Source organism: Pseudophryne corroboree, chromosome 10, assembly GCF_028390025.1.
Source record: "Pseudophryne corroboree isolate aPseCor3 chromosome 10, aPseCor3.hap2, whole genome shotgun sequence".
NCBI classification, from domain to species: Eukaryota; Metazoa; Chordata; class Amphibia; order Anura; family Myobatrachidae; genus Pseudophryne; species Pseudophryne corroboree.
Genome location: NC_086453.1, coordinates 29,806,494 through 29,821,497, shown reverse-complemented (window position 1 = coordinate 29,821,497; position 15,004 = coordinate 29,806,494). Strand labels below are relative to the sequence as shown.

The window sequence follows — 15,004 nt, the reverse complement described above, 5'->3', positions numbered from 1 at the left end:
TATTGCACACTCCTAGTACATACAGAGAAAAAACGTGATTGTTTTAAAAACAGAAATTAACACCGCACTATGGTTACATATTCAGATATTCATTAGACTACTACTGCCCGGTGACTATGTCAGACTATAAGCTCTCATGGGCAGGACCCTCCACCCTCTTGGTTCTCTCCCTGCACTATTCCTGTCTTCAATGCACCCCCAGAGTTACAGGGTCAATGATTACTTCTGTTAATACCTGTATCTCATTGGTATGTGGTCAATAGGTCTACAGTGTCAGTTAGACAGTCAATATGTCGACACCATATGGTCGACAAGCATTAGGTCAACATGGTCTAAAGGTTGACACGGTCATTAGGTAACTTTATGAAAGGTTGACAGTGCTTTTGGTTGAGAGGTACAAAAGGTTGACAGGCCATTGGTCGGTACACGTATTTTGAATTTTTTTTCACTTTTTAAAACTTTTTTATACTTTGCCATTCATGTCGACTTTGACAAGAAACAGTAGCCTGTGCCAAGTGCAGCAGTAGCAGGGTGAGGCACCATGCCCGAAGCATGGCAAGCAAAGTGAGCCATGCAAGGGGACACGGTGCACTAATTGGGTTGTCCACATACTTAGACAGCAAAAATGACATAAAAAAATAACAAAAATGTTGTGTGGACTTTTTTCTGTGTTGTCCATTTTCAGTGTCAACCATTTTACATGTCAACCTTTTATATCTGTCAACCTTTTCACGAGTCAACCTTTCATCGGTCAACCTAATGACCATGTTGACCTTTTAGCCATGTCGACCTTTTCACTGTCGACCGTATGATTTTGACCTAATGATTGTGGACCTTCTAACTGTAGATCTAATGATCCGTATAATCTGATCTTGTATATTAATTCTGTTATTTGTTTTATGCCTGTCTGTTTTATCCCCTTTTTTATTGTATTGCTTGTTTATCTTATTGTATTTTTCCAGGGAAAATTTTGGCCACTTTTGTTGCTTTAAAAAATAAAATAAAATAATATGTGTCTCAACTCCTAAATAAAAATTATATTATTTGAAACTTGGGGCGGAGCTATCAACACTGGCTGATAAATGATGTAATTTTTAATTTAAAATATTCTGGGCACAAATTGCTAGAATGATATAGTATATACAGGTAGTTTTTTATTTTTATTTGTAACATCACATGATACACACATAATAGTCTACTACTTTATATAAAAGAAAATGGCAATTGGATGATACAGAGCAACAAATATGAAGAACAGCACAACACAATAAGAAGTGTTAGAAGTTACACAATGACAATACTGCGAGTTTCCAACATTGTTTTTCAACATTATAGTATAGTGTACAGAGAATATAACCATGCAATCATTCATTTATAATTACTTAAAGAACCACGAAACCTGAACGGAAATTTACCAATGTGAATGTACTGTGACACTGTATTAAAAAAAAAAATACAATTGATGTATGTGTTTTCCAAAGCATTAAGTGCCTAGAATTTGGGAAAACAGGAAATTTATCTTAAACTAGACAAATGTTCATTGGACAAACTATTGAGCTACAGAGTTAAGTTACAATACCGCTACAATTTAGAGTTGAGCTACATTACTCCATCTGCCCAACTCATGGATTTACTTATAACTTTAAATTACTCCTATTCTCAATTTTCATGCTCTACTGTTGTCCACCACCAAAGATCATATTGTCCATTGAAATGAATGGGTTGAACTTGATGTTTGACGTATAATTTTTCCAGACGTAAGTGGGCAGACACTGTTTTGCATGTACATTTTTGCCATATTTATGCATTTTTATTCAGTCTGACATGAAACTAGGTCTGGAAATTCATCTTTTTCCAGCCACTGGAGATTACTGTAATGCAATACAAAATCAATGACACAGTACAATGAAATTGCAATGTGCACGGTTTCCTTTTAATGTTGGCTACATCTGTATGTGATTAAAAGATATTTTAAAACATTCCTACAGTATCTAGAAAATATATATTCATATCCCATCAATGTCACAACAGAAGCTAAAGCCTTTGTGTGATACACATAAAAAGCACTGTTCGTTCTGAGAGAAACCTGTAACATTTAAATAAGTAAACAGGAATGATTTAAAGTTATTACCAATTTATTCCACACAGGAAGGGGTGAAACTTGGTCTGGTCATGAGGGTTTAAAATAATCTTATTCATGAAGCTGGTAAGGGAACTTTCATCAATGTTCAATTTTAATATTTGGATGAAAGAAAATTCTGCTGATAATAATTGGTGATGGAAACAGTAGTGATATTATGGGATGGATGGTTTTGGAGCAATATTTAATTGTTTTGTAATATAGTGTCTGATGCTTCAGTTTGCATTGAGTTGGATACTAAAGTTTAATACCCCTATCACAACACCGCAAAACCCCCGGTTATTGATGGGTTAATCTGGGCTGCGTCTCAGTGTGAATGGGTTATACCGTGTCCAGGGGAATCCTACCCAGGTATCCTGTAGATAAAGGTCAGTGTGAACTAGTTGCCAAGGTCATCCAATCTGGATCATGTTCAATAAATATGGAGATCTGGCTCACCGGCTCCTGGAGATGATGTCATCTCTAAGCCACAGCAGAGGACAATGTCATCTCCAAGTGCCGGCAGAGGACAACCCACAGGATATGGTGGTGTGAATGGGGTTCAAGTGACTGTGACACAACTTGAAATCCATGTTAAGTGATCTGGGCTGGACCCAGGATTGCAGCGTGACAGGTCTATTAGGTGGCCTTAGGGGTATATTGATGAATGTGCTGCTAAATGTCTGTATTACTTGATTGTTTTCTTAATACCATATGTAACTATCAATATTTCTGTGCACCAATCAAGTGAATTTTAAACCACACTACAGCACAAAGAAGCTAATGGTCACAGTGGTGTAATGTATACTCAGTTACAGCAATTGTCTGTGAATATCCATGGGCTGATACAACCCTGACCCATCATGATGAAATAAATTCTCTTTAGGTAATATATTTGTTCTCCTTTCTTTTATAATGTTCATTATAAGCCGGCTGTGCGAGAATAATGATGAAGAATTCCAGGAGGGGACTTGAAGAGGTACATAGAATTAGTTATGTTTCATATTATGGGGAGATGTCTCAAACTTGGATAGAGATAAAGGGAGATAAAGCTCTTAATTCTTTACTTTATCTTTCTCCGAGCTTTGATAAAACTCCCCCCAAGTAACATGCAACACATGTACATATTTTTTAAGACTATCATACATATAGCATTTTAGTGTGCACGCTCAGGAAATTATTTATAATGAAGAATCCAAACTTGCAGCTTGAAATGTAGTAGCGGGAGTGTCCATGCAGTTAAGATCAGACCTCTCATTAAAAGCATTTTCCAAAATAGCTGGTATGGACTTTACAAAACTTTTCTTGAAATCATAGGTAAAGAAGACATAGAGCAAGGGGTTGATGCAGCTGCTGAAGTAAGCCAAGCAGAAGGAAACTTCTGTAATGACAACATCTGTTCTTGAGTAACTTATATCAAAAGATATTAATGGCCAGGTGTTATATGGAAACCAGTAGATGAAGAAGCATACTATGACAGAGGTGATAACTCGGAATGGTCTTTGAAACCGATTTGATTTTTTAATTCTTCTTATCTTGACAAAAATGAAGCCATAAGATATTAAGATAATGATGAAAGGGAATGAAAACATGCAGACATTTCTTGTGATATACATGAAATTTGTTTTCATTCTCAGATAGGATTCAACAGGTAAATCATATTTGGGATAACACTCGGTGACATCATCAACCCCATGGTTTAAAACCAGATAAGGAATACTCGAAAGTAGGCTCAACAACCAAACAAGTATAGCTATGATGGTGGCTAACCTAGGTGTCCTGTGTGATTTGGTCCAAATTGGCCAAATAATGGAGACACATCGGTCAATGCTGATGACGGTCATAAAATAAACACTGCTCAACATGTTTATGAAGAGAATCGTTATACCAGCCTTACATAGGAGATTATCAAAAGGAATTTCGTAATACAAAGCCCAATCAGCTATACGTAAAGGGAGAGAAATACATGTGACAAAGTCAGCAATAGCCAAGTGAAGGAACCATACGGCACTGACTGTCTTCATCTTGAAGCCGGCAATCCAGATGACCAATCCGTTTCCTACTACCCCCAATATTAAAGTCACACTGTACCATATGATGGAAATTGTTCTTATAAAGTCTATTAAATTGTCAAGTTCATTGTCATCATAGATGAAGTTGGAATTTAGCCTGGTGTCTTCAGTAACATCCCTAAAAATAAAAATACCAATTACTCATTAGTGTATTAAAGTTATAAAGTTATTATACCATTAGTTGATATAATTATAGCATTTATCTATTGATAGTATTATTTTGCTTCTATTATTCACCATATCTTTCCATCTATATATACTGTATATATATCCCCTTCCATTCTGAGGAAGGGTATTATACCCCGAAACGTTACCAATAAAACGGCCCAGAGGGGTCTTTTTTCACTTAATCCATTTGTTTAAGTTTCTGAGTGCCGCACATAAGAAAGGAGATATGTATGGATGCTGATCTGAGGGGAGGGCACCGGAGCAAGACATACGAAAGACCGGAGTGCCAGGGACCCTGTATGCATTTATATATATATATATATAGATATATATATATATAGATACATAGTAACATAGTAACATAGTATCTGAGGTTGAAAAAAGACAATTGTCCATCGAGTTCAACCTATTTGTGGTGTCCTATGCATGATGTTTTGACTAAAATTTCTGACTGATGCTGCTGTCAGCCATTGCATTTTATCCCTATTTATATAGTAACTATAATGCATGACTATGCACCATACCCATGGATATCCTTATCCAATAGGAATTTATTTAACCCATTCTTAAAGGTGTTGACAGATTCCGCCATTACAACTCCCTCGGGCAGGGAATTCCAAACACGTATTGTCCTTACCGTGAAAAAGCCTTTACGCCGTATTGTGCGGAATCTCCTCTACTCTAACCTGAGCGAGTGTCCACGAGTCCTCTGTGTTGATCTAACCAAAAACAGGTCCCGCGCAAGCTCTGTGTATTGTCCCCTTATATATTTGTAGATGTTGATCATATCCCCTCTTAGTCTCCGCTTTTCCAGTGTAAACATGCCTAGTCTTTCAAGCCTTTCCTTGTATTCCATCGTCTCCATGCCCTTAATTAGTTTGGTCGCCCTCCTCTGTACCTTTTCAAGCTCCAGGATATCCTTTTTGTAGTACGGTGCCCAGAATTGTACACAGTATTCAAGGTGTGGCCTCACTAGTGATTTATATAATGGGAGTATAATACTCTTGTCCCTAGCATCAATACCCCATTTTATGCATGCTAATATCTTATTAGTCTTCTTTGCTGCAGTCCTGCTTTGGGTACTACTGCTTAGCTTGCTATCTATGAGGACACCTAAGTCCTTTTCAAGTACAGAATCCCCTAATTTTACCCCATTTAGTAGGTAGGTGTAATTTTTGTTCTTGTTACCACAGTGCATTACCTTACACTTGTCTGTGTTGAAGCGCATTCTCCATTTGGCTGCCCATGCTTCTAATTTAACTAAGTCGTTCTGAAGAGACTCGGCATCCTCCTCTGTATTTATAGCCTTACACAATTTGGTATCATCTGCAAAAATTGACACCATGCTCTCTAGACCTTCTGTTAGGTCGTTAATGAAAATATTGAACAATAGCGGTTCTAATACTGAGCCTTGCGGCACACCACTTAGCACTTCAGTCCAAGTTGAAAAAGATCCATTAACCACAACACGCTGCTTCCTATTATCTAACCAGTTTTTGACCCAAGTGCATATTGTGCTTCCTAGCCCTGATTCTTGTAGCTTGTAGATAAGTCTCATGTGTGGTACAGTATCGAACGCTTTGGTAAAGTCTAAAAAGATTACATCCACGTCTTTACCCTGATCTAGGTTTGCGCTTACTGTTTCATAAAAGCCAAGTAAGTTGGTTTGACAGGATCTGTCCTTCATAAACCCATGTTGATTCCTTTTAATTACCTTATTGGTTTCAAGGAACTTCTGAATACTATCTCTTAGAATACCTTCTAATACTTCCTCCACTATAGATGTAAGACTAACAGGTCTATAATTACCTGGTTCAGCTTTACTTCCCTTTTTGAATATAGGCACTACTTCCGCTATACGCCAGTCTTTGGGAACCATACCTGATATAACTGAATCCTCAAAGATCAAAGATAGCGATTTTGCCAGTTCAGAGTGAAGCTCCATTAGAACCCTTGGATGAATACCATCGGGCCCTGGTGATTTATTAATCTTTAAATGTTTTAATCGGTCACAGACTACTTCCTCACTTAAATAAGTACCTATCAGTGTGATATTCTCATTATTGAGATTGTGTGTCAGTCCCTGAATTGGGTCATCTCTAGTGAATACTGTTGAAAAAAACTCATTTAGTGTGTCCGCTATGTCATTATCATTTTTGCTTAAGACTCCCAACTTGTCTTTTAAAGGGCCTATACTCTCCTTCTTTAATCTCTTGCTATTAATGTATTTAAATAATTTTTTGGGATTCACTTTGCTTTCCTTTGCTACTAGTTTTTCAGTTTCTACTTTAGCCGCTCTTATTTCCTTTTTGCAGTTTTTGTTACATTCCTTATAGTACTGAAATGACTCTGCTTCCCCGTCAGATTTGTATTTTTAAAATGCTCGCCTTTTCTTGCCCATAAATTCCTTAATCTTTTTGTTAAGCCACATCGGTTTATGATTTTTATTCCCTTTTTTGCTACTCATAGGAATATATTTGAGTGTATTTTTAGCTAGCAGGAATTTTAGTACCTCCCATTTCTCCGTAGTATTTTTTCCTAAAAACAAACCTTCCCATTCAATATCCCTGAAAAATACCCTCATCTTTTCAAAATTTGCTTTGCTAAAGTTTAAAGTCCTAGTTGAGCCAGTATAGGGCTGTTTGTAGAAACTGATATTGAATGTAACCATATTGTGGTCGCTGTTTCCTATTGGTTCCCTACTATAATACCTGATACCAAATCCCCATTGTTTGTTAATACCAGGTCTAAGATTGTATTGTACCTAGTTGGTTCCTCAATTAGTTGGACTAAGTAGTTATCATTTAGTGTGTTTAAAAACATATTGCCCCTAGCAGTATCACATGAATCGTTTTTCCAGTTTATCTCTGGATAGTTAAAATCTCCCATCACTACTATGTCTCCTACTCCTGCTGCTCTTTCAATTTGCTTTAGTAACAATTTATCATCAGATGCGTTGATACCAGGCGGCCTATATCATACACCCAATACTAACTTTTTTATTCCTTTTTCCCCTATATCCCTTTCTCTGTATATAGGGTTAACTTGGATGGTTTGATTACTTAATCCATTTTGTTTCAGATTTTTATGTAATTTGCCACTCATATATATGTGTGGTGTTTTGTTACATTGTTCTTGATTTACATTCTTTTGAGTATTAGTACACGGAATTGTTTTTGTTTATATTAGGTTGCTAGTAGACTCTGAATACCAGCTGTCATGCCTACCCAGCCGCGCCGGAGCATCCCTGCAGTGGCGCAGTAATGACATAAGCGGCCCGGAGCTGGCGTGTTGACGGCTTCCCGCTGGTGAGGATGAGTTTGTTTATTTAAATGTTTGTTACACTTGTATCTTTCATGTCTTGAAAAAGGGAATAGTGTCCCTGAAACGTTGGCCACATAAAACTTGTTTGGAGTCTTATTTCATCCACAGAGTGCCATCCATTTGCTGTTCATTTACTTACTATATCTGGTTAGGAAAGGCACCCAGGACGTTGCTATGTTTTTGGAAGGAGTGCCAGGCTTTTTGCATGTGTGTATATCTATCTATCTATCTATCTATCTATCTATCTATCTATCTATCTATCTATCTATATATATACAGTGGGGATTGAAAGTTTGGGCACCCTAGGCAAAAATTCAGGTGCAATTAAAAATGCAAGAACACTCACTTTTCAAAAAAGCAACATGGAACCAGCACTTACTTTTAGTAGTTGTACTGCAATGCAGAATCACATATAGTCGATAGAAAAGGTCAGTGGCAGCAGGCCACCCGACAACCGTTTCAACCAAATCCCAGTTGGTTTTCTTCAGGGTTTCAGTATGAAATGCCGGCAGCTGGAATCCCAGCCGTCAGCATACTGATAGCGGGATCCCGGTCACCAGTATGCCGGCAGCCAGGTTATATTCTCCCTCTATGGGTGTCGTGGACAACTACAGAGGTAGAAAAGCCTGTGGCGCCAGCATTCTGGCTGCAGTATTTCACCACTAGTTGGGATTCCAGCATCTGCATTGTGACCTCTGGGATCTCGACTAGTGTAATTGTATATATATATATTGACAGCACACACACACACACACATATCTGTGAAAAAAGCAAAAAGAGGGGGTCCATAGTGCATAAACATTTTAATTTTAAAACATTAAAAAGGCACTGCACAACGTATAAATCTGTACTGCTTGTACCGAAATGTAACCAGTGTGTGCTGAGTACCACATGATATCACACAATTTCCAACCGGCAAACCAGGATCACCACTACAGGGAGACATGGACTCCAAACACCTGACGCTGACCGCCTATGGAGATCGCCGCAAGTCAGATCACAGTAGCCAGTGATGTCGGGGCTGTGTGCGCCGGAAGATTGTGATGTCACAGAGCTCCGCCCTAAAACATTTAATCAATGGACTTCGTCAGTCCTCTGTAGTGGGTCCCTTAGAGGAGTCAGTTTGAGGACAACAATATGTTTTGGTAGTTATTAACTCACAATATTCTGAGTCAATTCCTCTTCAGATAATTGAGTCAAACACAATAGCTAAAGAACTACTATTGTTGTACACTTGTCTAGGTATCCCAAAGGAAATTCTAATGGATCAGGACAATCCTTTCATGTCAAGCATAATGACAGAATTGTGCAAGTTGGTAGGGTTACAGGGGCTACAGACCTTTGTCTATCGCCCGCAAACTAACTGCTTGGTTGAACAGTTCAATAGGATGCTTAAGCAAATGATTAAGCAAGCCATGGCTCAGTGGAAAAAGCATAGGGGTACCCTGTTGCCTTACCTCATGTTTGCAGTATGGGAGGTGCCTCAGGCTTCAACAGGTTTCAGTCCCTTTGAGTTTTTATTTGCGAGACAACCTAGAATAATCTTGGATTTTCTCAAAGAAGAGTGGGAACAGCAGGCATACAGGGAACCAAATGTGGTACATTGTGTGGCCCAGTCGCATGACTGATTAAAGGTTCAATGCTTAAGCAACACCTAAAGGAAGCACAAGTGTGGCAAAAGAGGTGTTTCAATACCCAAGCCACCATATGCACCTTTAATACAGGTGACAAGGTGCTTGTCCTGGTGCCCACTCAAGAAAGTAAATTGCATGCACATTGACAAGGCCCTTATGAAGTCATAAAGGCCATATGACCTTTGAATTATCGAGTATGGCAGCTAGGAAGACGTTGAGTAGAGCAAGTTTATCATGTCATCCTGTTAAAGATATGGGTGGAGGAAATTCGGGCACTAACATCGGGACCAGTGCCAATTCTAGTGACAAGTGAGCCATGAAATTGCACCAGGCACACACCACAGCATTTGCCCGCTTGTATCCTGATCCCCATCCTCCCATAGTACTCTGCTCGGGGGGGGGGGGGGGGTTGTGTGGTTGTGTCCAGATGTCACAATGCAACCATGTCAATTTGTGAAACTCCGCCCTCCAAGCGGAGTGCTATACGTGGGGAGGAGAAGGAGCAGGATAGCAGTGCTGGTGGCCTGGCACCAGCGAGTATACACCCCTGGCAATGAGTGTTACCCCTAGCAACAAGCATTACACCCACAGCATAATAAACCCTGGCAAGGTGCATTATACACCCCAGGGAAAGAGCATGATACACAGAGGCAAATCATGAAACCCATGGCAATGAGCATTAGAACACCTGGCAAGGAGCATTACACAACCCTGGGATTGAGCATGACATCCAGAACCAGAGAATGAAACCCCTTGCAATGAGCATTACACATCCCTGGTAACGTGCATGACACCCAAAGCCAAAACATGAAACCCTTGGCAATAAGCATTGATCCCCTGGCAAAGGGCATTTCACTCCCCTGGCAACGAGCATGGATCCAAAAGCATGAAACCCCTGGCAATAATCCCGTAGTCCTCATGCCAAAGCTATTGGGAGCCATTTTCTTCTGCAATGACTTAGAGTCCACATATGGATAACTGGTGGATAATCTGTCCAGTAGTCAGTATTTGCTTAACCTGGATTTAACAAAGAGGTACTACAAAATATCACTCACTGCCTCAGCCAAATCCAAAACAGCCTTTTCAACACCAGAAGGGCTGTTCCAGTTTAAGGTATTGCCTTTTAGCCTGCATGGGCCACCAGACACATTTCAGCAGGCAATGGATAAACTGCTAATACCTCACTGAGAATATGCCATAGCTAAGCTTGATGACATAATCATCCATAGTCAAGACTTAGAATCCCATCTTCCCAAGGTGGAGGCTGTTCTAAATTCAAATATATAACAACCATGAAAGAGGCCAAGTTACTAGGCTACATGATTGGCCAGGGAAACACAAAACAGATGGATAAGGTTGAAGCAGTGAAGGACTGGCCTAAGTCAGAAAGGGGTTTAGGTTACTACCGATGGTTTATTCAAAACTCTGCTACTCGGCCCGCTTCTTTGACAATCTGCAGGTTAGATTGGTCAGAATCCTCAGATGCTGCATGGAGGGATTTGAAGAAGCCTTACAGTATCTATGGCACTAGTGCTGCAGGCACCTAATTTTAGAGAAATGTTTGTTTAGCAAACAGATGTCTCTAGGACAGGTCCATGAGCAGGATTGTCGCAAATGGAGATGAGACTGATTCTTTTCCTCAACGGAAAAATGTATGCTACAGTAGAAATGGAATTAAGTGAGCAGTAGAGGTCTTCGGTACTATCTTGTTGGCAGGGATTCACCTTGGTCACCAACCACACCCTGCTGCCATGGATGTATATGAATAAGAAGGTACATACCATGGTTACACGTTGGTTCATGGCATTGCAACCTTTACATTTTATACTTCAGTGGAATTTAGGCCTGGGGCTCTGCCAATGTCCTGTCCCAAAAGTTTGCTTTTTCCAGGGCTGTCTAGTCAGTAAAGTTGGCGATGGTAAGAGAGGAGTTGGGAAAAGGAAAATATTTTCCCGGTAAAGATTCCACTTCACCAAGTATGGCAAAGCTAAGAGGAATACTCTTAGAGGGTAGAGGGTACTTTACCAGGTTCTAATGTCCAGAACAGGACTTACTCCATATGAAAAGGGAAAGACAGGAATGTTTTCACATACAGCTACACTACATGGGAATGATTTGTCTGGTATATGTGTAAATGATAAAAGGACTGTAGGAGCTGGTGGGCGGGGCTACTGATGCTGACTAGCAGCCGGATGATAGCTAGGGCTGGTAAGGCATAGTCACTATATACTATATATATATATATATATATACATACTGCATATGTCACCACAACTTAACTAGTTTTTATTCTGGGGGCCATGATATCTTGATAAAGCTAATTGTATTTCAGTGATTTACAGTCTGATTTAATTTGGGTATGGGGTGGCAACTGCCTCTGTAAAAATGGAGGTGTGTCACCGCATTTAAGGGGTTTGAAGTTCCTGGCCTCTTATGAGGATCTGCAGCATGCAGTTTGCGTGACCCCCATGGGTGCCGCAACCACCCGATGGAGTCATAGTGATCCCAAGCTGCATCTTTGGATGCAGCTCAGATCACTACTGCAGCAGGAGGTTTCTACTTGTAATAGAATCCTCCTGCTGCATTACCATACAGGTTTACCTCTGCTGTTTCCAAAGAAGAAGAAGTGCTAGCAACTCCAACCAAATCTAAAAAATGGCTGGTATTACTGCTTGTACAGATGCTGAAAGTAGGCACCTCAGACCTTGCACATTCAGAAGCATGGATGCACACATGGGAAGGACTGTGTAGTGGCATTTGCATAAAGTCACAGACAAGAGTCCACCAAAAGATATAGCTGAGGGCACTTCTGTGTCCACCTCTGAATCAGGCCCACAGTGTGGAATGCTATTCCAGGGAATGGCAAGGAAATACAGAAAATTCAGAAGCAGCCTGTGCTCTACTTCACCGGGACTTCACTCACCTCTGCATTACATCTTAGTGTACTGTATTAGTGTAATGTATTAGTGTGTATTGTGTTATTTTACTGCATTAGTGTACTGAATTAGTGTTCTAAGTTAATGTACTGTATTAGTGTACTGTTTTAGTGTACTGTATTAGTGTACTGTATTAGTGTGTACTGTGTTAGTGTATTGTGTTAGTGTACTGTACTGTATTAGCGTGTACTGTGTTAGTGTACTGTGTTAGTGAAATATATTAGTGTACTGTATTAGTGTACTGTGTTAGTATAATGTATTAATGTTCTGTGTTAGTTTACTGTATTAGGGTACTGTATTAGTGTACTGTGTTAGTGTACTGTATTAGTGTGTACTGTTAGTGTACTATATTAGTGTTCTGTGTTAGTATACTGTGTTAGTGTACTGTATTAATGTACTGTGTTAGTGTACTTTGTTAGTGTACTGATTAGTGAGTACTGTTAGTGTACTATATTAGTGTACTGTGTTAGTATACTGTGTTAGTTTACTGTATTAATGTACTGTGTTTGTGTACTGTGTTAGTGTACTATGTTAGTGTACTGTGTTAGTATACTGTATTAGTGTACTGTATTAAGGTACTAAGGCCCTCATTCCGAGTTGTTCGCTCTGTATTTTTCATCGCATCGCAGTGAAATTCCGCTTAGTACGCATGCGCAATATTCGCACTGCGACTGCGCCAAGTATTTTTACAATGAAGATAGGATTTTTACTCACGGCTTTTTCATCGCTCCGGCGATCGTAGTGTGATTGACAGGAAATGGGTGTTACTGGGCGGAAACACTGCGTTTTAGGGGCGTGTGGATGAAAACGCTACCGTTCCCGGAAAAAACGCAGGAGTGGCCGGAGAAACGGGGGAGTGTCTGAGCGAACGCTGGGTGTGTTTGTGACGTCAAACCAGGAACGACAAGCACTGAACTGATCGCACAGGCAGAGTAAGTGTGGAGCTACTCTAAAACTGCTAAGTAGTTTGTGATCGCAATAATGCGAATACATCGTTCGCAATTTTAAGATGCTAAGATACACTCCCAGTAGGCGGCGGCTTAGCGTGTGTAACTCTGCTAAATTCGCCTTGCGACCGATCAACTCGGAATGAGGGCCTATATTAGTGTACTGTGTTAGTGTACTGTTTTACTGTACTGTATTTGTGTACTGTATATATTATTTAATAATTTAACAGTTTCCTCTACAGTGCGGCATATTCTATTGCGCATTACAATTGTAAGAACAGTGATAACACAAAACTGGGTAAATACAGACAGATGTAGTGATAAGAAGGCCCTGATCGCAGGCTTACAATCTATGGCCCTCATTCCGAGTTGTTCGCTCGGTAAAAATCTTCGCATCGCAGCGATTTTCCGCTTATTGCGCATGCGCAATGTTCGCACTGCGACTGCGCCAAGTAAATTTGCTATGAAGTTAGGATTTTTACTCACGGCTTTTTCATCGTTCTGGTGATCGTAATGTGATTGACAGGAAATGGGTGTTACTGGGCGGAAACTGGCCGTTTTATGGGTGTGTGTGAAAAAACGCTGCCGTTTTCGGGAAAAACGCGGGAGTGGCTGGAGAAACGGAGGAGTGTCTGGGCGAACGCTGGGTGTGTTTGTGACGTCAAACCAGGAACGACAAGCACTGAACTGATCGCAGATGCCGAGGAAGTCTGAAGCTACTCAGAAACTGCTAAGAGGTGTGTAATCGCAATTTTGAGAATCGTTCGTTCGCAATTTTAAGAAGCTAAGATTCACTCCCAGTAGGCGGCGGCTTAGCGTGAGCAAATCTGCTAAAAGCAGCTTGCGAGCGAACAACTCGGAATGAGGGCCTATATTTAGAAAAATATAATTTGCAATGCGGCAAAATGTGTTCTCACAACATAATTATTTTTTTTGTGATGGCATGCTTGTTTTGCCTTTACTATATCAAATATCAGCCACCTGAATAGGATGATTACATCAAATAAGGAAAAATATTCTGTACGTAATAATTAGTAAATAAATGTAAAAACATACGTGGAGGAATAATCCACTGTCATGTTATATAAGGTCCTATTCTCCAAAGTAGGAGTGATTGTCCCATTATCGTTGAAAGGGGTCTTCATCTTCATCACTGCTTTTCCACTGTAAACAGAATTATAGCATTTATAATAAACTTTATAACTCTAAAAAGAACATATCATAGATATATTTGCAAAAAAAAAAGGTCAACATTTCAAAATATGGACTCATCATATACAGTGATAGAATGAATTTGTCCATACACTGTATGATATTCATCTAAATGACTTACGGTATATGAATAAATATCATGCATGGTGTTGTCCATTGGTCAGGGCTGAAAAATGGTCGGTATCTTTGTTTGGTTTTCATCCTGTCCACCCCTGTCCCTGTTGGTTGGTCTGCCACATGATCATGCAGTTTATGGCCATCTTGATGACATTTTTTCAGAGACTATTTGCTACGTAGATTATGCATATTAAAATCATTTAAACTAAATTTCTTGGCAAAACCTGATTTCCTACCCCGAACCAACAGGGCCAGATTAACAATAGCAGCAGAAGGATCTTCAGCTCCAGGCCTCCCCATAAAATCGGGCCTGTCATATTGTCAGAATGTTGAACACCAGATGCCCAGCTGGCCACACAGTCGAACATATATCATAATTATTAAAATTGTATTTCTATTCTCACAAAATTATGTACTTTGTATAATTTTACATAGTTAGAGACATTTGGGCTGATAGTGTAAAGGTGTACACACC

General features: G+C 39.7%; 1 protein-coding gene across 1 annotated transcript; it reads right to left on the bottom strand.

Annotated features, from left to right (window-relative positions):
- Positions 1-1,931: 1,931 nt before the first annotated feature.
- Positions 1,932-14,613, bottom strand: LOC134965141 (formyl peptide receptor 2-like). Its single transcript, XM_063941666.1, has 3 exons — positions 14,534-14,613; positions 14,257-14,364; positions 1,932-4,309 (listed from the first exon to the last, which is right to left on the bottom strand). Exons 1-3 carry the CDS (start codon positions 14,611-14,613, stop codon positions 3,301-3,303), a joined length of 1,197 nt encoding a protein of 398 aa, XP_063797736.1. The 3' UTR covers positions 1,932-3,300.
- Positions 14,614-15,004: the final 391 nt, after the last annotated feature.